This window comes from Ambystoma mexicanum, chromosome 2p (genome assembly GCF_040938575.1).
Source record: "Ambystoma mexicanum isolate Mex_15411 chromosome 2p, UKY_AmexF1_1, whole genome shotgun sequence".
Classification (NCBI taxonomy): domain Eukaryota; kingdom Metazoa; phylum Chordata; class Amphibia; order Caudata; family Ambystomatidae; genus Ambystoma; species Ambystoma mexicanum.
In genome coordinates, this window is record NC_090923.1 from 766,097,726 (window position 1) to 766,120,907 (window position 23,182).

Sequence of the window (23,182 nt, forward strand, 5' to 3'; positions counted from 1 at the left end):
CCAACGATGGGGAGAATGGGTTGAAGAATTTGAAGACTTTTTAGGGGCCATTGGCACTCAGGATCCTCCCAACAAGATCAGCATCTTCACAAATGTAGTGGGAAGAGAGATCAAAAACATAATATGTGCGATTCCCCCGCAAGACTGCACCATATATACTCGCCTTGTAGAGGCCATCAACGAGAAGCTTGTAATAACACCCAACTGAGACTATGAACGCTATACTTCAATCAATGTGTCCAACTAGCCCACAAATCTATAGGCAAATTTGTCATCCGCCTCCAAAGAAAAATCATAAAGTGTGACTTTGCCAACTTCAATGATGATCAGGCCATCAGACTGTGAATAATTGAAGGGTGCATCTCAACAATGTTCAGAAAACACCTTCTGAAGAAACCACCATCCCTTAAAGAAATGCTAGACCTGGCCAGAGTATATGAAAGAATAGACGTCCAAGCTGCAGCCATAGAAAATCAGAAAAAGGGTGACATCATCGCGGCCATGACCCCATACACCCGATACCAGAACCCACCGAACAGGCAAACCCTCAGGAACACCACACAACGACCCCAGAGTGACCGGCAATGCTATCGCTGTGGTTTTGAATACCCCCACAGAGGACCATGCTTTGCAATTGGCCAACGATGCTTACGATGTGGCTTAGAAAACCACTTTCAAGCCATGTGCAAGGAACAACTCCCTGACATGGGACCAAATCGTCCACAGAATGCCAACCGCCTCCCAGAACCCCAAAGGGGACAAGAGGACCAACGACCCGAGAGCACTATGACAAAACTTAAAGGACCACCCTCGAGAGGGCCTACACGAGGGAGTGCGCACCACCTCAAGAACAAGAAACCTGCACGAGCCCCCTCCCACTAAGATCCGTACGACAACTCCCCACCGAGATCCATTCAAGAAGAGATACAACAACAACAGTACCTACAGGATGGATACGACAGACAATACGTCAGGCTACTCAGCATCAACGCAGAAGAGACACAGGCCCCCAAGGTCAGAATTCAAATGGGTAACACTAGAAACAACTTTGTTGTCAACACCAGGGCGACTGTGAATGTCATGAATGAGGAACTATACCAGGCCATAGCAGACCTCTACCCCCTACGACAGTTGAAAACCCACATATTCCAGTGGGGAGCAGCACTACCCCTAATGTCGAGAGGACAATTTCAGTGTGACCTGTCACACAGAGACCTCACAACTACCACTGCAATACACGTCATCCAGAGTCCCTCAATAGGAAGATGTCTCCTCAGCTACAGGACGGCCAGGGCCGTAGCACTCATAGACCTACCATATGACCAAATGAGGTAATAAAAGGACACCTATCAGACAGAGGTGATGTGATGACAATAACCTGCCGGCCCCTCAACAAAGAGACCCTGCAAACACAATTCCCCAAACTATTTGAAGGGGTAGGGATGCTTAAGGACTCTGTCATCAAACTACACATCGACCCCAAAGTGACACCAGTACCACAACACCCTCGCAAAGTGGGCTTTCGCCTTCAAGCACAGGTATCCAAAGAACTGCAACTACTATTGAAGAATGATATCATCGAAAAAGCAACAGAAGGACCAACACTGTGGGTGTCCCCCATCGTAGTTGTCCCCAAAGACAATGGACGGCATATGCGTCAACATGCGCATTCCCAACACCACCATCCAAAGGGAGAGACACCCTGGACCGAGCCTGGAAGACATGCTCATCCGGTTGAACCAAGCGAAAAACTTTTCCAAATTGGATCTCAACCAGGGCTACCACCAATTGGTCATAGACCCAGCCTCCAGACCAATAACCACTTTTGCCACGCACGAGGGGCTCTTCAGATATAAATGCCTCAACTTTGGCATATCCTCAGCTGCAGAAATATTCCAAGAGACAATCAGAAGACTAATATCGTTGGAGGTCAATGCCCTAAACTATAGTGACGACATCCTCATATTTGGGAAGAATTAGGAGCAACATGACAGGGCACTCATCGCAGTATGCAAAATCCTACAAGAAGCTGGTCTGACCCTTAACGGCCCCAAATGTGACATCATTAAAACCAGCCTCAGATTCTTTGGTCAAATATTCTCCAACAAAGGCATGACAGATGATCCGGACAAGATAAAAGCCATCACCGATCTTCAACCCCGCTCAATAACAGCGGAACTACGATCGTTCCTAGGAATGGCAGGATATTGTGCAAGATACCTAAAGAACTATGCCACCATTACTGACCCGCTCAGAGCTCTCCTCAAGAAAGACAGCCTCTTCGACTGGGTTCCCACGATGCCAGGCAGCCTTCCTGACCCTCAAAGACAATCTAGCCAACCACCACCAACTAGCATACTTTCACCCCAAGTGGAACACCGTCATCACAGTTGATGCCAGCCCAGTCGGCCTCGGGCCATCTTGGCCCAAACCAATCCCTAGGACAATGCACAACATGCGGTGGTAGCCTATGCCAGCTGCGCTCTGTCCCACATCGAGAAAGCTTACTCTCAGGCAGAACGTGAGAGCCTTGCAGCCATGTGGGCCTGTGAAAAATTCCATCACTTCGTTGTGGGACGAAGATTTACACTGGTCACAGACCATCAGGCACGTCTATCTCTGTTTGGAAATCCCAAAACAAAAATGCCCCCCAGGATAGAACGATGGGGGATAGGACTGTAAGAATACAATTACGACATTGTCCACAAACCGCGAGGGGAAGCCAACCCGGCCGACTACTTGTCAAGACACCCAATGACCGGAAACGACCACTCCCTAGGGTGCAAAGCTGAAGACTACATCGCATATTTGTCATCCAATGCCATGCCACCCACTATATCGACAGCGGTCTTTGCAGCCAGAAGCAAAGCCGACCCCACCATCAAAACCGCCATACACCTTACCCACACGAACGAATGGAAAAACGTGCATGAAAGAGGAAACGGTGAGGAGGGGACGGACATGAAAGACCTAAACCGCTTAGCCAAAATGCATTCTGAACTGGTAGCCACGTACCAAGGTATACTACTACGAGGCAACCGACTAGTAGCACCGGGAGACCTGCGGAAAACCCTAGTAGCAATCGCCTATGAAGGTCACAGGGGGATCAAAAACACAAAAAAGATCCTACGGAATCATACATGGTTCCCCTACATGGACGTCATAGTAGAAGAAATACTAGCTCAATGCAGACCCTGCCAACTAGCAGCAAAGAAGACAGATCCAAACCCGATGCAACCAACAACACTTCCGGAGAGGCCCTGGCAAAGGGTCGCAATGGACTTCTACAGACCCCTAGAGGAAGGGGGGTACCTCCTGGTAGCCATTGATGAGTACTCACGATGCCCCTTCATCAAACAGACACCATCATTGTCATTCCATGACACAGCACCCATCATAGATGAACTCTTCAGTGAATGGGATATACCCAACCTCGTCAAAACCGACGACGGGCCCCCATTCCAGGGACGAGAATTCACCAAGTTAGCAGACCATCTTGGCTTCCTTCACCAAAAAATCACTCCGCTCAGCCCCAGGCCAACGGAATGGTGGAACGGGTCATGGCAACCATAAAACTAACGTGACAGAAGGCCCTGGTAGACCAAGTACCACATCCGCAGGTGATTCGCTGCATGCTTAGAAGCTACAGAAATACACCACATGATGCGACAGGACGAACACCGGCAGAACTAATGATGAAATACAAACCCTGAACACGCATCCCTCAATGGGAAGACTATACACCAGAAAAAGACGCAACCATACGAAGACGAGATGCTGAGAAGAAAGCCAAGGCCAAAGAATGGGCCAATAAGAAAAGAAACGCCAAAGAGTCACAACTCGAAGTAGGACAGTATGTAAGTGTGGCATGGGTGGGGTGTAAAGCAATCAATCTTCTCCAGAAAGCCCCTACCACTCTACCTTATCTTTCCTTAACGTAAACTTCCATAGACTCACACCATGCACATCTAGAGAGATTTGCCCACCAAGCTAAATCCATTCAAGGCTGGACTGTAAATGCTGTCCTCCATAGCATACTAACATACTTACCAATGTTAACTTGTGCCACTCCCAGAGACAATGATGAAGATTAACCAGCCTCACACTAAGACAGGTGCACAATGTTATCAAGAGCCACACTTAGATGGAATCATGAATGATATCATGTCCCACACTTAGATGGAATTGTAAATGATAGCATGTACCTCATCTAGACAGAATTATGACTGGTAGCATATAGCTCACTTAGTTGGTACTGTAAATGATAGATAGAATTGCAAACGATAGCATGTGCCACACCGGAAAGGAATTGTGAATGATAGCATATCCCGCACTTAGATAGACTTGTGAATGATATCTAGAGAGTGTGCCCGCCCTAATAGCGTCTCTGTCTTAGAGCTGAACTTGGAAGATGTACCCTAATAGCGTCACTGTGTTAAGGTTGAATTTATAGTGTGCCCTAATAGCGTCACTATCTTTGAATTAAAATTAGAAATTGTGCCCTAGTGGCGTCACTGTGTTAAAGTTGAAATTAGAAAGCATGCCTGAATAGCGTTGCTGTGTTAAACTTGAATTTAGAAAGCGTACCCTAATTAGCCTCACTTTGTCAATGTTAAATCTAGAAGTAATTCCCAACATCAACGTGTTTGCCCTAATAGCGTAATTATCTTAAAGTTGAGTCTAGAAAGTGTGCCCCAATAGCGTCACTGTGTTAAAGTTGAACTTAGAAAGTGTGCCCTAATAACGTTACTATGTTAAAGTTGAACTTAGAAAGTGTGCCCTATTAGCGTCACGTTGTTAAAGCTGAACTTAGAAAGCGTGCCCTTATAGCATTATTAAACTAGCAGCAGATTGTGATTTCCTGTGATTGTTAGCATATCCCACTCTTGGTTGGAATTGTGAATGTTAGCACGTCCCACTCTTGCAGAACGATGAATGATGGCATATCCCACTCTTAGTTGGATTGTGATTGATGGCATGGCCCACTCTTTGTTTAATTATGAATGATGGCATGTGCCGCACTTAGACACAATTGTTATAAACAGCATGTGCCCTAATAGCGTCAATGTGTTAAAAAACTGAATCTAGAAAGTGTGCCCTAATTGCGTCACTGTGCTAATATGGAAGCTAGACGGTATTCCCAACATCATTGAGTGTGCCCAATGACATCAGTGTGTTAAAGTTGAATCAACAAAGTGTCACCATGTGAAAGCTGAATCTAAAAGCGTGCCCTAATTGCGTTGCTGCATTAATATTGAACCTAGAGAGTGTGCCCGCCCTAATAGCGTCACTGTATTAGAGCTGAACTTGGAAGTTGTTGCCCTAATCGCGTTGCTGTGTTAATGTTGAATCTAGAGAGTGTGCCCGTCCCAATAGCGTCACTGTGTTAGAGATGAACTTGGAAGGTGTGCCCTAATACCTTCCTTGTGTTAAGGTTGAATCTAGAAAGTGTGCCCTAATAGCGTCACTGTGCTAATAGGGAAGCTAGACGGTATTCCCAACATCATTGAGTGTGCCCAATGACATCAGTGTGTTAAAGTTGAATCAACAAAGTGTCACCATGTGAAAGCTGAATCTAAAAGCGTGCCCTAATTGCGTTGCTGCGTTAATATTGAACCTAGAGAGTGTGCCCGCCCTAATAGCGTCACTGTATTAGAGCTGAACTTGGAAGTTGTTGCCCTAATCGCGTTGCTGTGTTAATGTTGAATCTAGAGAGTGTGCCCGTCCCAATAGCGTCACTGTGTTAGAGATGAACTTGGAAGGTGAGCCATAATAGCTTCCTTGTGTTAAGGTTGAATCTAGAGAGTGTGCCCTAATAGCGTCACGGTGTTAAAGTTTAACTTAGAAAGTGTGTCCCAATAGCGTCACCATGTTAAAATTGAATCTAATAAGTGTGCCTTAAAATCGTCACTGCGTTAATGTTGAATCTAGAGAGTGTTCCCTAATAGCGTCACTGTGCTAATATGGAAGCTAAACGGTGTTCCCAACATCATTGAGTGTGCCAAATGACATCAGTGTGTTAAAGTTGAATCAAGAAAGTGTCACCATGTGAAAGCTGAATCTGAAAGTGTGCCCTAATCGCGTTGCTGTGTTAATGTTGAACCTAGAGAGTGTGCCGCCCTAATAGCTTCACTGTATTAGAGCTGAACTTGGAAGGTGTGCCCTAATAGCGTACTTGTGTTATGGTTGAATCTAGGGAGTGTGCCTTAAAATCGTCACTGTGTTAATGTTGAATCTAGAGAGTATGCCCTAATAGCGTTGCTGTGTTAAAGTTGAACTTAGAAAGTGTGCCCTAATAGAGTCGATGTGTTAAAGTTGAATTTAGAAGGTGCATCCTAATAGAGTCGCTGTGTTAAAGTTGAATTTAGAAAGCGTACCCTAATTAGCATCACTGTCTCAATGTTAAATCTAGAAGCTATTCCCAACATCAATGTCTGTCCCCTAATAGCGTCATTATCTTAAAGTTGAATCTAGAAAATGTACCTAATAGCGTCACTCTGTTAAAGTTGAACTTAGAAGTGTGCCCTAATAACGTCACTGTGATAAAAGTTGAACTTAGAAAGCGCACCCTTGTAGCATCTCTGTGTTAATGTTGAATCTAGACGGTATTCCCAACATCATTGAGTGTGCGCCAATAGCGGCACTGTGTTAAAGTTCAACCTAGAAGAATCCCCTATTAGAGTCACTGTATTAGATTGAATTAAGATAGTGTCATCAACAACATTGAATGTACCCTAATAGCGTCACTGTGTTAAAAGTTAAATTTAGTAGGTAAATTGTGCCTGATTGCATACACGTCACTGATTACCACAATATCACACTACTACGCTTACTCTCTCCTATACACCACCATTCAACTAGAACACAGCAGTACTATGACACATTCGGTAAAGCTGTTCTCATATTAACATGACCCATCAAACCACCCATCATCCTTATAAAACACAGCTAGCTAGCACACACCGGCTAGCTTAGGCGTCTCCTCAAGCCTAACGCATCCATAACTCAGTCTGGTTGTCAACCGTCCAGACTGAACACATTCAACTGATCTCCTCAGCACCACACCTACCCCTAAGAAGCAGCTATCATGCAACAAACACACTGGCTGCACACATACCTGGTGCGCCCACGCACTTTATGACTCTCTCTCTCTCAACTGACTTGAACTGCGGTTCTCAAGGGCGTTCAACCTACCAGCGCCTTGAGATCATGCCAATGGTACATAAGGCGCTTTACAAATTCAAAATAACATAACTTAACAGACTGGTCCGGCAAAGACAGCTAATGAAAACAGAGATGCGCTATAGCCCAGAACCTCGAGTCATCACAGCTGTAAAAGGACCCATGATAACTGCAACCGGAGAGCCCAGTGAAATAACACGGAACGCATCATTCTTCAAAAGACTATACTTGGAGGATATGGAAGAACCCCAGAATGCAACATAGGACCTAGAACCTGAAGAGAGAGCGAGTCCCCCAGTTGAAGTGACTGGCGAAACCAAAGAATATCCAGGCAGGCCCCACAGAGCAGTGCGGAGACCTGCGAGACTCATCAAACAAATATGACCCCACTTTTATGATAAGCACAGGGGAGATGTTATGAGTGAAAGGAATGCGGCTCCTTTAAGGGAAGGAGCATGCTAGGGCGGGAGGAGGGCGGAAGGGGAGGGACAGGGAAAGAGTTAAGGCAGTTGCATGTTGGGGAAATAAAAGATGGTTGACCTACCCCTTGGCTCCTGTCCTCACTAGGCCGTGCCGAGTTATGGATGCCTGAAGTGTGTGAGTGAACCCACAACAGAGCGCACCATGGAGTGGCCGGCGTAATGGCCGAACCTCACCGGATCCCATCCCACTGGTCCCCGGCAGGTCTCATGTGTTGCAGCCGGGACAGCTGATCTCACCAAATGGGAAGCCTCCCAGGCTAGGCTGTTGCCACGAGGTTCAGAGCTGCGACTCTCTCCTCAGGGGGCCAACACACCCCTACATACCTCCGACAAGTCCAAGCATTGCGGGCAGGATGAGAATCAGCGCTACGCAGCCCGGTCCCATCCAGCCTCGGGGAATTCAGGGCCCGGGCACATGGCTAGCAGCAGAGCCACGGCAACAGCAGGGAGGGGGCCGATTGCCCCACCGGGTGCTCCAGGCATTCCAGGAGCAATGCGTATATTGATGGCTGGTCCCACCTGGCAACCGGGGCCCCAGGGCTCAGCGACAGAGCGTAGTTCCGCACCGCAACGATCGCTGTGGCGGGATGGTCTTCCCGCCGACGGCTGCAGGGGCTGGCGGCCTGGAGGCCTGGGGTTTATGTGGGGATCTATGTGGGGATCTCAGGTACTGCAGGTCCACCGTTGCACCCACTGGTGCGGAGTGTGTTTAGCTGCAGCACGGCAGCAGGATCCCAGCTAGGCGATGCTAATAGAGGCCGTATATCATCCGAATATACGAGCCTCCGATGGAGAACTTTCAGCCTGCGACCATCTTGAGAGCTGCGCTACAGCGCCCCCCCAGGCATGACATAAATTATTTTTATACATGACAATTGGGTTTTCAAAAAAAACGAGGGGCTCCACTACAACTTTGTCCCTCCACCTCCTCACAACAGTGCAGAAAACTCTCCACAATAATCAGAAGCAGGTCTACATGGTGTTTGGAAAGTTTTCTGCAGATTCATAGAGACCCACCAACGTTATGAGCCACCCAAAAATACTCTTTTTATGGTAAGGGTAGCTTACCCATGACTACAGGATTGCTATCATATAAAAAACATTTTGCAAAACACATTTGTGGTTATGTTGAGTATGAGAGAGTAACACTCGGTAGAGATCTCTATGGCAATTTGAACGCTTACTCCATTTGCAGCAATCACGCCCGCATTTCGAGTTTATAGCATTGCGCCCTCGCAGCGCGGTCTCACCATCACAAACTTGACACTGCTGACTGGAACACACAGTGCAGTATGACTGAAATCTGCACCATTCGAACAGTAGGTTGGACGTACCATTCTGCACGGCCCCAAGGACTCCTCTGCCTCCTGGGACACGCCGTCCTGCACCCTAAGAAGGCTCCCCACCCGCCGAATGGGATCGACACGTGTGTACTTTGGCTTAATGAATTAACAAACACACTGCAATCTGCATCACCAGCCGGTTCTTCACGACAGTGACTCTACTGACTTCGTCACCCCAGTCTCCACCACTCCAGTAAGGACTGACATTTAATCCAAGGGTCTCTTCACCCCTCACAGGTCCTCAAATTCCGCCCGAAGAAGGTGGCTTTACCTGTTCAACTTGCCACCGAAACGCGACACTGCAAGGGGACATTGGTGGTCCCTTCGACACGACCACCCTTACTTAATATGGATTTTCGCTCCATTTTTTCCAACTTTTTGTCTCCCCTGACTGCGTTGGCAGATCCAATGGGGGTTCACTTCCAAGTAACTGTTTCATTGACATTGGAGTGCTACACAAATGGAAGTGGAATGGCTGTATATAAGGACATTCATTGTTTTCAAGCTGTCTCAAAATTAAGAGACCGGCAGTTGGACGAAGAAATTTTACTTTAAATGTCCAAAGTGTAGCTTAGTCTCATAACTGCTGAATTGCTTTGATTTAAATGCAAATAGTTGCTTTATTTTTTATGGTTCTTGCATTCTGTCTTATCTTCTTTACTCTATATAACCATCCTTCAGGTCACCCACACTGTTTCAACACCGGGTTTTGTCTATTCACCAACCTATATTGTCCTTTCATTTTAGTGTGGTCTGTTCACAATGATATAGATTAACATTTCCAGAGTACGACAAATAGATTGATAGTTGTTTCTACTCTGTATTGATTATGATTTATATTATCTAATGAATTACTTTACATCATGTGAGTTTGTCAACATTTAACATTTGTATCTGGAACATTAATAATTTCCATTTTTGATATAACCAGAGGCTGTGTCTTTGTGTTATTTGGCATATAATACATGTTCCTAGTGGGATTTGTTTTTGTTCAAACCCACTGGTTGATATCTTATAACTTTGCAACATAGCAGCACTCTAGGTATCAGCAAATAGCAGTAGTTCTCTCCTTTTGATACATGAGGATGAAAGAGTACCTGGAGAGGGTGACATAGGGAGGAAATGAATATAATATATGGGGTACTGGCTGTAAAAATGGTTGCATATTTCCCACTTTGTTCGGGTCTTTATCCCTGTTTGCGGTCAACTTTAGGCATTGTGGATTACATTTGAATTCCAAGAACATCCATTGATAATTGTGGTTTTATGTGTTCTGCTATTTAACAATGATTACATTGGGTTTTAAGCCATACCCTTAAAAATCTGATTGCTGGACAGGGGCACAACCATACTTAATTTGGGTTCAATAGGTATGTAATGGCCATGGACACAGACATGATTACCTTTGGTTTAATAATTATGTAATGGGACTTTTGGAGTGTAGGAAGCAGTCATGGAGCTTCCCTTGTTTTTTTCTCGGTTTTCCGTAATTGTTGTTTTAGTTGCAAGGGTTGCAAGGCAGACAGCAGGGGTCACAATTGAGAGAGCTGGGGTCACAGCTGTGACCCATAGTGACACCTAATTGATGTGTGTGCAGAGGTATATTATAGCTCTTTTCTGTTTCTTTTCTAATTATGTTTGTGCATAATTACATTTGATATATACATCCTATATTATCACATTGTTAACGAACTGTTGGATTTGTTTTTACTTTCATTATGCTTTGGTTTGTTGTTGCAGAATGATTGTTTGCGTCTCCTGATGTACTTCCCCCACAGCACCAGTGTTGAGACACTTAAGTCAGTAAATGCCATATTTTAGATATTCTCCATCTTTTTGAACTTTTTGCCTTGGAAGAGCGTAGTGCTCACAAACCCATCTGAGACAGGTGTGTGTCTTTAACGGAGTCATTTTGCATTCTGTGACTTGTTTTTATATTTTTTTTATGGTTCAAATTCTGGTGTGGGTAGTAGTGGGAGATGAAGTGGGTAGTTGTGTGTTCTGCGCAGTTGTCTGTTGTTAATCAAAATGTTGTATTAGCCTTTGTTGTGCATGTGAGTGAGCATACATTATTTAGCCATGCTGATCTTATGGGAATTTACCTTTGTTAAATAGAGCAGGCATTTCGAAAAAATTACTGTGGTTGCACCTTTTATATTCTTTCTTTGTGGAACTCAAAATGAGGACTGAGTCATGTTAATGTGGTTACTTGAAGGTCTGTGTGGTGTGATGGTTGTGGTAAGGGTGTATGTATGAGTAGTGTCAATAACTTTGGAAGGACTGTCAGCGGAGTAGTCATGTTATGTATAGGTGGAGGTGAGTTTGGGAATACTTTGATTTTATTTTATTTTATTTTATTTATAAAGCGCAAAAAACCAGGCCCAGGGGCAACCGGGCGCATACTCTTAAACATGTTACAAAAAGCAGTAGTTACAGAAGTTACAAAAATATACAGCATATATACATGTACATACTCTTAAACATGTTACAAAAAGCAGTAGTTACAGTGAGTTACAAAAATATGCAGCATATATACATGTACCGAAGGGTACCATTAACAGCGTATAATACAGGAACAGAGCAAAGAGAAAATGTATATTCAGTCCTGTACCCCACATGGAGTCTGGACTGTTTCAAGGTCTCATGAGTCTTGGGAGAGCAGCCATGTTTTAGCATTGTTCTTGAAGGAGTGGAATGGTGGTTCAATTCTGATAGGTGTGGGCAAGGTGTTCCAGAGTTTGGAGGCCAGGACGGGGAAGTTCACCCCACCAGCTTTTTGGAGTTTGCATCTAGGCACGATGAGGCTGTGAGTTTGGGCTGCTCTGGTAGGTCGAGTGGAGGTGTGGAGTGAGAAGCGAGCAGACAGGTAAGGTGGGGCGTTGTTGCTCAGACATTTGTGAGTCAAAGCTAGGGTTTTCAGGGCAATTCTCTGTTTTACCGGGAGCCGGCGTAAGTCCGATCTGACGGAGGAGCTATGAGAGCATCTCGGGATGTTTAAGGCTGCCCTTAAGGCATTATTTTGTACAGTTTGCAATTTATTAAGGTTAGACTGACTGGTCCCTAGGTAGAGAGCATTACAGTAGTCGATTTTGGCCATAACAAGAGTTCTGGTGAGTGTGATACAGTTGGTGGAGTTTAGGAAGGGTCTACAGGCAGTGATAAGTTTGCAGGTATAGGCCAAAGCTGACCTAACTGCATTTATTTGTCTGTTCAGAGAAAGCGAGGAGTCAAGATAGTCCACTAGCGTCTTAGTATCTTTGGAGACTTGAATGTCATTGCCGTCAATAATGAAGGACTTGTAGGTTTGGTCTAGTTTGTTGAGCCGATGATTTGATCCTAAAAGTAAGAGCTCAGTCTTATCATCGTTAAGGCAAAGTTCGTGCTGTGCCATCCAGGCCTGGATGACCGAGTAAACATCGTTAAGGGCTTTGGTGTCAGCTGTGTAGTCTCCTGTGAAAGGGATGAGTATCTGGGTGTCGTCCGCGTAGTTAGTGTAGGAGACACCCAGATAGTCAAGCACATCGAAGAGGGGCTTGGTGAATACGTTATACAACGTAGGGGATACACACGAGCCTTGAGGAATGCCACAGTGAATAGGGGAGGGATCCGCTGATGCCAGCGGTGAGAAGACCCTCATGGATTTATTGCTCAGGAATGAGTGGATCCAAGCATTGGCTGAGTCGGAGAAGTGGGCTGCGGATTTGAGATGCTGGCAGAGTATTTGGTGGTTGACCAGATCAAAAGCCGCGGAGAGATCGAGGAGAAGGAGAAGAGCTAGCTTCCCATTGTCCTTCCGACTCCATCTGAGTTTTCAAGTCGTTCAGAGTTGACTCTGTGCCATGTTTAGGGCGGAATCCTGATTGTCGTAAGCCCAGGAGATTGTTTAGTTTGAGGTAATCCTGAATCTGCAGGTAGGCTGCGCGGTTCAGGATCTTGAGCAGGAATGGGACTGTAGTGATAGGTCTGAAGTTAGTTGGGATATTAGGGTCAAGGGAGGGTTTTTTGAGGAGTGGGATAACCCATGCATCCTTTAGGTTGTCGGGGACAATACCCGTCTTGAAAGAAGCATGAATGCTGTAATGAACAGGGCTAGCTCATGAGATGCTTCCTTGATAATAGGTGCTGGGCAGGGGTCGCCTTGGCAATTGGAAAGTTTTAAATTGTTCATGATGTTTTCTTCTTCGAGAGTAGTGAGTGGGGAGAATGAGAAAGGTTTATGCGGATAGGTTAAATGTGTATTAAATGTAGGTGTGGTCGGTAGTTGGTCAAGCTGTAGGGATTTCTGTTTGTCCCTGATTTTAGATTGGAGGGTAGCAATTTTACCCAGGAGTGCTGACTGAATATTGGTGCACCAAGTGTTGTCTTTGGAGCAAGAGTCAGGGGGGGCTGCAGGTGTCTCGAGTTCCTTAAGGATAATAAAGAGTTCCTTAGTATTGGACTGGGCTAACATAATGCGGTTATTATAAGAATCTTTTTTTGCCTGGAGTACAGCTTCTTTATAGTTAAGGGTGGCTATCAGAAGACTGTCCTTGTGGGCGTCGGAGTGGTGACTTCTCCAGCGTGACTCTGCTGAGCGTTTCTCTTTGCGTAACACTCTAAGCTGGGGAGTAAACCATGAGTTAAGGTGTGCTCGTTGTTTGGGTTTCCGTAGTTTGAACGGGGCGATAGGGTTGATGGCTGCAAGCAGTGACTGGTTATACATGTCGGCTAGGTTGGTGGGGTCTGAGCAAGTGTCAGGAGCGTTATTTAGTGTGGGAAGGATAATGGGGAGTAGTTTTTCTGTCGTGATGTTCTTTTTATTTCTAGTGATCGTGGCTGGGGCGACTAAAGGCCTGGGTGGTGGGGCTGCTTCGATGCTGAAAGTGATGACATGGTGGTCAGACCACAAGCAAGGGGCGTTGGAGATTACGCTAATATTGCAATTGGTGTCACTAAGCCAGTCAAGGGAACGCCCTTTAATGTGGGTGGGTTCCTGTATGTGATGAGTGAAACCTAAATCTGTTAAGGTATTAGCTAGGTCGAGGGCCGCAGGATCATTAGGGTCTTGGTGTCCTAGATTGAGGTCGCCAAGAATGATGGTTTGGGAGTTGGATTTAGCATTGTTGAGTACTAACGTAGAGATATCATCCACAAAGGATGTGGGTGGACCAGGGGGTCTGTATATTAGGTGGATGGTAGCCGTTTGGTTAGCTGAGAGTCCGAGCTTGACAGAGTGTAACTCTGCAGTTTCCACCTTAGTGCTTGGGATGGTTCTAAGTCCTAATGAGTTTCTAGCGATAAAAGCAATTCCTCCACCTCTTGAGGTGCGATCACATCTGATGATGGAGTAATAATTGGGGGTGGCCAATGAGAGTGCCGGGCCGGAAGCCGCGTGAGATTTTGCTGGGGGCATAACGTGTGGTTTGTGTGTGCACATGCATCTATGCAGGTTTCTGTGTAATGTCGAGTCTGTGTTTCTAAAGGAGGATGGTGGCATGGGGGTGTTGTTGAGGGTCCCGTAGGCCAAAGCCACTTATAGTCAAGTGCAAGGATGAAGATTCCACTGAAAGGTTCTTTTTTCCTGTAATGGCCCTAGAGGTCGGAAAAATTTAATAAACATCTGTAGCTTGCCATTCATGTTTTATGAGATGTCAATTAGACGTTCTCTATGGAAAGTACACCCCTAGTTATGGCCACCAATGTATAATTCTTTATGTTATGCAGTGGTGTAACACAGAATGTGGGAGCCTCCCTGCGAGCCATGCTGAGGGCCCACCCCTTCAAACTCGGCCACAAAGCATGGGCCGCACCACACTCAGGGCATTCCTGGACACCATGCATGTACAATGTGCATGATGCTCATGCTGCTGAAAGGAATCCTGCACACTATGCACTAGGCAAAAGATGGAAGTATATGTTTTAATCAAACCTAAAATCCTTCACCTAGCATGGAAACAAGGGGTTATGAGTGGCTCCTGAATCCTGTGACACAAATGCACCTGTCAACTCGGTGTGTGGCCAGTAATATTATGCACAGTTATGATACCATAAGAAAACATGTTCATACTGCCACTGCCAGTATCCCCATGTATGGACATTCTCTTTTTGGCTTTGCCCTTAATGCCAGTAAACCTATCCACAAGAAGAAAACATGTCACTCCTGTTGCACATATTATGTGCCTAACCCCTGCACCACCATATAAGTATACTCTTGTTGATGTTGCCCTCAATGCAGTAAAACATGCAATTCTACATTAAGGAACCATTTCCTTGTTTGGCTGCACGTGTGCCTCCACCCAATATGTAAGAAGACTCATCATGTTAACTTTACCTTTAACACCAGTAAAACATAAAATGCCACAGTAAGAAAAAATATATTTGCTGACTGCACAAATGCCCCCAACCTCCCCATTTAAGAACACACATTGGGCCTCATTACGAGGTAGGAGGTAGCCATGGTGCTATTAGCACCATGGCTACCCCCTTGCCATGGTAGCTACCCCCTTACCGCATACCGGGTCTGGGTTCTTGGAATGGGTACTTACCGTGTCATTCCAACCTTGAAGGACCCTGTAAATCCCCATTCTGAGAACCATTCCCCATTCCCATTTGAGCCCCCATAGGGATCAATGGGAATGGGGAAGTAGCTAATAACGGTACTGCAATTTGCGGTACCATTATTAGCTCTGAAATCCCTTAGCAGGTCCTGTCCTTAACACCTGGTCAGAATATGGAGGTAAGGGATTACCGGCACCCTTACCGGTTCCGGTAATCCCTTACCTCCTACCTCGTAATGAGGCCCATTATGTTGACCTTGTCCCTTATGTGAGTAATGAATGGCATGCCAAAGAAAAAAAATGTCCAGTCTTCCAGCCCTATTGTGCTATAAACCCATGCCCCACCACCATGTAACAACATGAATCAAGTTGGCTTTGCCTGATAATACCAGTAGACGATGGAAGATACAATGCCCCTTGCCTGGGCCCCAGACTTGCATGGGCACATTCATACCCATTCACCCACCAGCGACTCACCCATTGGCGCATGGTGATTAAGTTACCTGGAGGGGTGTAAACATTTTCCACATATATGTCAGAGCATGCGAGCGTAGCAAGGGAGTCTGAACCAACCAAAAGTGGTTTGGGGTGGGGAAGGGTCCCTGAGGACCCGGGAACTATATTTCAATACTAGGCTAAAAAGGTGAGTTATATAGCACCCATTCTTTGAAAAACTGGTTAAAAAGCCAGACAATATGCAATAGATTTTAACCCAAAAATCCAACAGATGCAATTCACCAACAGTGCACATCAGTATTTCCATAATGCCTTTGCCCACAATATATGCCAGTCTTAAAACATGTTCATGCTGGCTGTGCCCATACATGTCCACTTTGGCAACACTTATGCATATGCCAGTATTCCCAGAAAATAACATACTAATTTTTGCTTTGCACATAATGGCAGTAATGGTACTATAATAAAATATGTCCAGCCTGGCTCAGCCAATATATGCCATTATCCCCACTGAAGACATACTTCTGTTGGCTTCTCCATTCACAATGCCTTGCCACAATAAGAAAACATGTTCAAACTGGCTGCATAAAAATGGCAGTCTACTCATGTAATAAGACATATCATGTAATAATATGCCATGATTGCTTTATCATGGATGCCTCTCCAATAAAAAGGTTGTGCCACCATAAGAAATGGCTAGACTGCTTGCACCCAAATGCCAGTCTAGTGAAGTAATACAACTTATCATGCCCTGTACAAAATGTCATGCCACAGTAAGGAATGGCTAGACTGCCTGCATACAAATGCCAGTATACCCAGGTATTAATGTATCATGCCTGAAGCTTGCTTTATCATGGATGGATGCAACAAAAATGAACAAACCGCCCACAACCCTTCAACCCAGCCGACACCCGCCAAAATCAGCTCCTCAAAGGCATCCCAGCAAAAACTCACTCACATTTGCAGGTCATGTATTAGGCCAAAATAAGATGGAGTTGCGCTTCGGTAAAAATGGTCTTGCCGGAGCACCATTCAGTGTAGATCCGAGGGCTCAAACCCCCCTAAGTTGAGGAAGCTCCCTGCCCCTGACTGCTGTATCTAGAATGCTGTGCATTTGGAGTCTCTATAAGTGCAGCGATATCACCTTCCAAACTGCATTTGAAAGCACTCCTTTGCTCACCAGGAAATCCCAAACTTAAACATTGAGAGTCCGATTCACAGAACGTTGTCCTATGGGATTATGCCATTATAAAACACTTCTGTGAATCATGCCCTGAAACAGTACAACGTTGTGTATATATGTCTCATATTTTGTGTACACTTTACTGCCATGATGACTATTCTGACAGATGAAATGAGCATCTGCAGGTCGTTAAGGTGCTCAGGTTGCAAACACATTTCTTTTATCACTGGCAAAGCCTTTCATATGCATGATGGAACATTTTCAACTCAAAGACCCCACAAAGCACCAGTTACCTTGCAATATCTGTGATAGTTAAAGTGAGCAACACAAAGTGCCTGTTTAAAAGGTTTGTCTTGACATGCAAAAAAAGAAAGTTGCTTTAAATCACTAATCAAATGTTTTCAACATGAAGAATAACAATGTGCTGGACGTTTGTGACAAAGAATCTGCATATCTATCTTTCTTTATTACACAACTTCACTAATTACATGTCTTAAATCACTGAACGTAGAGTGGGTTTTACTAGATTTTTTAGGTTGGCATTATCGTGCATTCTGGAACTTATAGTTTAAAATTCAGGATGTGAAAATGTAAGCCACAATGAGATGCTTTTTGCTTAACATGTTGCTATAAGGATTTAAATGTTGTCATGCGGCTTCATTATGCAATTTGTGTTTTTGTAAGTAAACTGTATAAGACATTATTACTGTAGACCTTGAAATCCAATTATTTGAGCCAGAGCTGTGATCATGGTCACCACCCTTCTCCCCGTCCAGTTGGCCGCCAATCCCACTCCCTCCTTTTTGGATGCAACCTGAGTACCTGTTCCTTTTTTCCATTTCCACTACTGATTCAGTTACACGCACAACCCAGAACCAGCATACACTCACTCAATCGCATACATTGCATAGATTACACTTACATGCAAACATACATACACACATCCACCATACAAATGAAATCACCCTCACTCGCATGCACGCACACACGCACACATGCACATACACTTAAAAAAAAGTAATCTCTTACCTGCTGCCTCTTAGGGAGAGTTCTCGAAATGTGCTAATTCCTCCCTACCTTAGAGACCCCAGCTCTTTTGCTGAACTTTGGGGCTCTGTACTTTTTAAATTCTGTTTGTTTTCTGTGTTTATTTTCTTTGGATATGGAGTTTTAGACAACTCCATAGGCATCATCTTTTCTTGTGTGTCACACAGCACCTTCAGGGCAGTAGCACAGGGATGTCTTTGAGACTTCCCAAGGTTTAGATACCTTCTTTGGGACTGACTACTGTCTCCCAGTGAATGTAAAGTTAAATTGACTTTGCTAGTCTTTTTAAATTGCTAGACCCAGCACCCCTGCCAGAAAGCAGAGTGCTGGAAGGAATACCTAGTATTCCCTATGCCTAGAAAACTCATGTAGCACTTAAAAAGTACCCTTTCCTCTCAGATGGTTGGAATGATTTTTCTGACCGTGACCCATTTAAACACTCCGGTAGCTAAAATCCACCGGAGCCATGTTTTTCAAGATGGCGTCTGAGCCCCCTCTGTAAAAACAGGTTCCGATTGACTTTTTTTGCCATTTCTTTTTGGAAAGGTCCTTCTAGTGTTTGTCTCTGCGTGCCAAACCAGGTTTGGTCCCTTTGTTTGTTTGCCTTTGGCTGGCTTCAGTACTGAAGACCGCCTCTGGCGCCTGAGTGTCTGTCGTGGACAGGAAGTGTGGGAGGTGCCCGAAACTCCCTGTGCTTAGTCTCCTAGGAGACCTGAATGCACTTTGGCATTATTGGCTGGCTGACTGTCCGGCAAGGACAGCCACCCTGCTGGGTAAGTGGCAGCTAGGCTGGAATGAATGGGAGACAACTGTTTAAAAGGCAGGTCTCTGGGACTTAGAAGGCAGAGTCGACCACTGGAATGAAAGTATCGAAGACGAGCTGAAGGAAGACAACTGCTGCAACTCCTGGACCGTTGGTTTGCCGGGTGGAGCCCTGATGCAGGTCTGAGGAGCCTGAAACTCCCTCGACAAAGAAGCCCCTTCAAGGATGATGTCTTCCCTTGAGCTGGTGGGAACAACCAACTCGCAAGCCACCTGGAAACCATCTCCATACTGGTCGAATTTTCTTCAGAGTGCTGTTGAAAACCGGATAGCCAGTGAGAAGGATACCAGTTTGTAGACTTTAAGGCATTCACACCTTAAGCCGACGTTTTGCCAAGCTTGTGGATCTGTCACTGTGCAGTGCAGGAACCACCCGACATCCTCCCTCTCGTCCCCAAGACAGAGGCCCAGGAACAGCGAGATCTGCAGGAATTGCCAGGAACAATTGCCTCAGCTACAACTTTTCTTCATTACCAAGGTACTGTTCAAACACGGTTGAGAAATCCTCTATGCCGCAGTGAAAGTTCGTGAAACTTTCCCAACTTTGGAGTCTTGTTCTCTCCTAATCTGACATATAACTCTTTTTCGTGCAAATTACTTCTAAGAACATTGGCAAAGACTTAACCGTTTACTACCAGAACTATGCTATCCTATCCAAGACACTGATCCATTAACTTTGGCCCAGGCCTATTGAATTAAACTGCCTCTTGTAGTGAACTTAAACTATTTGCTCTGCCGAAGAAAGTTTTTGTGTTTAATTCTTATAATTTGTGTCTTTTACTCCCTTTTTAAGTTACTGAAGTGCCATTTTGCTCTCACTTCTGCAGAGCCTAACTTGTTCAGAAACTTATTGGTTGGGTACTGGAGTGTATTATAGCATGATATGGAGCTGCTTATTGCTAGTGGAATGTTTTCTAAATTACTGTGTAAATAAATTAATATTGTTTTACCAAGAAACCTGAAGTATTTGTTTGTTTGAACCACTTTGATTGCAAGTCCTTTGTGTAACACCTTGTACTGCTCACATCCCTCTTGAGATAAGCCTGGCTGCTCAGCCCTGCTACCACAAAACCGTGTACTAACGACTTATATCAAACGTGAGATTGTTCTTACACCTGCAGTCCTAATTTTGTGTAGTGTTCCCAAAGGGTACTGCATGTAATTCTACCTAACACTGCCTAACATTGCCGGCGCAAGAGACTCCTCTCTCAGCAAGGCATCTGCCTAAACTCCTTGAGCACCGCCACGCTGACAGTAAGAAGGAAGCAGGGAGGGCCCCCTGCTATATAGGTACTTATACATATACATATACAGTTCATGTTTAATTTGGCGGTAGTGTACTGTTTGCGATATAACTATTTCAGTGATGTGGTTCGTGTTTTTGCTAACATAGTGTAAGTTTATTAATAACATAAGGATGTTTTTCAGGTAAGACATTGAACATGTTGTACTTAGACAGTTTGCTGTGTGTGTTTTTGTTGTAGCACTTCTTTCAGGCAAGGCGTAATTTGTTACCTTTGAAAAATGGCTTGGTAGTTTGCATGTTTTATTTTAGTTTTTTCCTTTGTCATTTGATTCTCTTGTTTCTGTCCATGGGTTATGATTCTCAGATGATGCTCTTCAGCTCTTCAACCATCCCCTTGTTAGAGGTAAAGGCATCTATGTTTGATACCTTTGGTGCTGGCCATGAGCAGCAACATTTGCATGATGAAAACAGAAATGTATTTTAAGGAATGCATTATCTATACAAGTAATGTCCTGTTTCAATGTTCACAACAGTATGTTTGCCAACTATTTGTTATGGAATATCAGTGAAGGGTTAATGAGTTTGTATGGGCCAACTGGTGTCCTAGATATTGAATTAAGTCGATGCCTAAGGGATATGAAATTGTATTCCTTGGCCATCCAATTTCATATGATACTCAATGTAGTTACAGGAAGGGCAGAAGACCAAATTACCATAGTTAGCATAATGTAGGGAGAGATAAAGCAACCCAAGTATGGAAGATTTATGTGAACATTTGGAAAGCTTAAGTTTCAAATAAAGGACACTACAACATCTGTATGTGCTATCTAAGACTTGTTTGACAGTAGACAAGCATAAAATGCATGATGTTTTTTCTGATTATGAAGTTACTTGGGATTTAACATCTGCTCCTGTATTCGTTGGTTGAAGTTAGTTACACATATTTTGTCTGACTGGCTTATTGAAGGTTTACTCGGTGAGAATACATGTAAAACATATCTTTATCGAGGTTTAAACTATCTAGCAATGCCAGTGCAATCAGATGTACACTTGAAGGCTTTTTAATACCATGAGCAGTTTTGATTTTTATGAATTTATCGAAAAATGTCAATAGATATCATGAGGGTAAAAATCTTTAGCACATCACCCTGCATGAGCCAAAATAGCCTTAAGCAGAACAAATCCTGGGACTAGACCCTCATATGTTAACTAAAAAAGAACAATCTCTGGACTGTACTGACATTCTTCAGGGAAATGGTCACCATTAATACCAAATTCATAAACCTGGGCGTTGTTTTCGGAGTAGACATCAGCTTAAATTGACATGTGTGAATGGACAGACTTTTCCAGATGACAGTCCTCAGGAAATATATTACCTTTATCTCAATCATTTATCACCCAATAGTAATTGGTGCATTGTTCCACTCACAACCTGACAATGTTACTGGCACGTATGTGGGCCTGCCAACATACCAGATACAAATACTAATACATTACTAATTGCCAGAGGCATGCACATTTTTGACATCATGAAAGACTCGTCTGTGTCTGATAAACTTTACAGTATCCACTTGCTTCCTGATTAAGCCAAAATGGGAAATTTTATCTGGCAACATCAGCCAGTAAGTTGGTGATTTTTCTGAATTCCTACTTTCTCCCCATCTCATTCTTTTAAAGGTACTCTAGTTGTTCAGTCCGCACATTTTGATTTGCACAACATAATATGGCAGGACTACACAATACAGACACATCAACCTCAAAATGGAACTGAAGAAGTGGCAAAGCTCCACCAAAATACCATGTCCACATCAAAATATCAAGATAGTATAAATAATGGCCTATGCGGAGGAACATTTGAATGCATAAGCACATTATTTTCACCTCTTGAATTGAACACTGGTTAAACATGTAAATACCATAGCAGAAAAGCAGTTTTTTATTTTTTATTTTGTTTGTGTTCTTGGCCATAGTATACCTCTGATCTCTGGGTACTTGAGAAGGATTAGGATGCCGTACCGCAGCGTTGTGCTAACCGTCTCTGTGCCTGCAAAGAAGAGGTTAACTGTGGAGCTCACAAGATTCTCATTATGAAATTCAGTATCTGGATTCTCCTTTTCCTGGAATCAAGACAAAAACAAGAGCATGTAAAGGTACAGTAAAAACTCCAAAGTAAGCTCTCATTGAAAAAGATTTAGAACGCACTCAGAAATCTCTAAGACAGATTGCACATAAAGGGGCAAATGAGAAAACCGAACAGAAACAGAGGAAGACATACGGAGGCAGTAACAATAAAAGAGGAACTATTTACAAAAAAAACGTGCATTGTCCACCCATCCAATTAGGAGGTGTGGGGCGTTCAAGGAAAGTTGTATTCATAGAATTGTTGGGTGTGGTAAATACAAATCGATTATGAGTTGGAATACTTCGAAATACATTTCACATTGTTTACACACTGAAAAGAAGATGGTAAATATTGTGAAAAAAGTCCTCAGAGCTTTAAACATTATTTTCGAAAGCATTCGTCCTGCATGGTGCCATCAAAAGGGGTAAAAAGGGGGGCATCTCTAATGCCCTCATACTTACCATGTTTGCAATGCAAAGAACAAATGTGTGGGAATTGACCATTTTGTGCATTCATATTATTTGATAGAGTATCGGTACAGGCTGCTACTACATGCAACCTCCATTCTGTAAGTGAAGATGCAAATGGATTTTGATAAAATAGCATTTCTGGAAATCCACATATGTTATTAACAACAAAGAGGCCTCACAGAAATCTGAATGCTGTAATATTAATGACCACAGGAGCAGTTCCTATTTGGAAATCTGCCATTCTCATAGTAATGCGCAGTTGTCAAATGTTCATTATAATTATAATCTAAAGG

General features: G+C 44.0%; 1 protein-coding gene across 1 annotated transcript in view; it reads right to left on the reverse strand.

The window, feature by feature from the left end:
- The window catches only part of LOC138566771 (cytochrome P450 2C18-like), a 385,240-nt gene that overhangs the window by 181,377 nt on the left and 180,681 nt on the right, over window positions 1–23,182 (reverse strand). Inside the window, exon 7 of the mRNA XM_069644418.1 lies at window positions 22,273–22,414. Within this exon, the coding sequence (XP_069500519.1) occupies window positions 22,273–22,414 (142 nt within the window). The remainder of the gene's footprint in view (window positions 1–22,272; window positions 22,415–23,182) is intronic.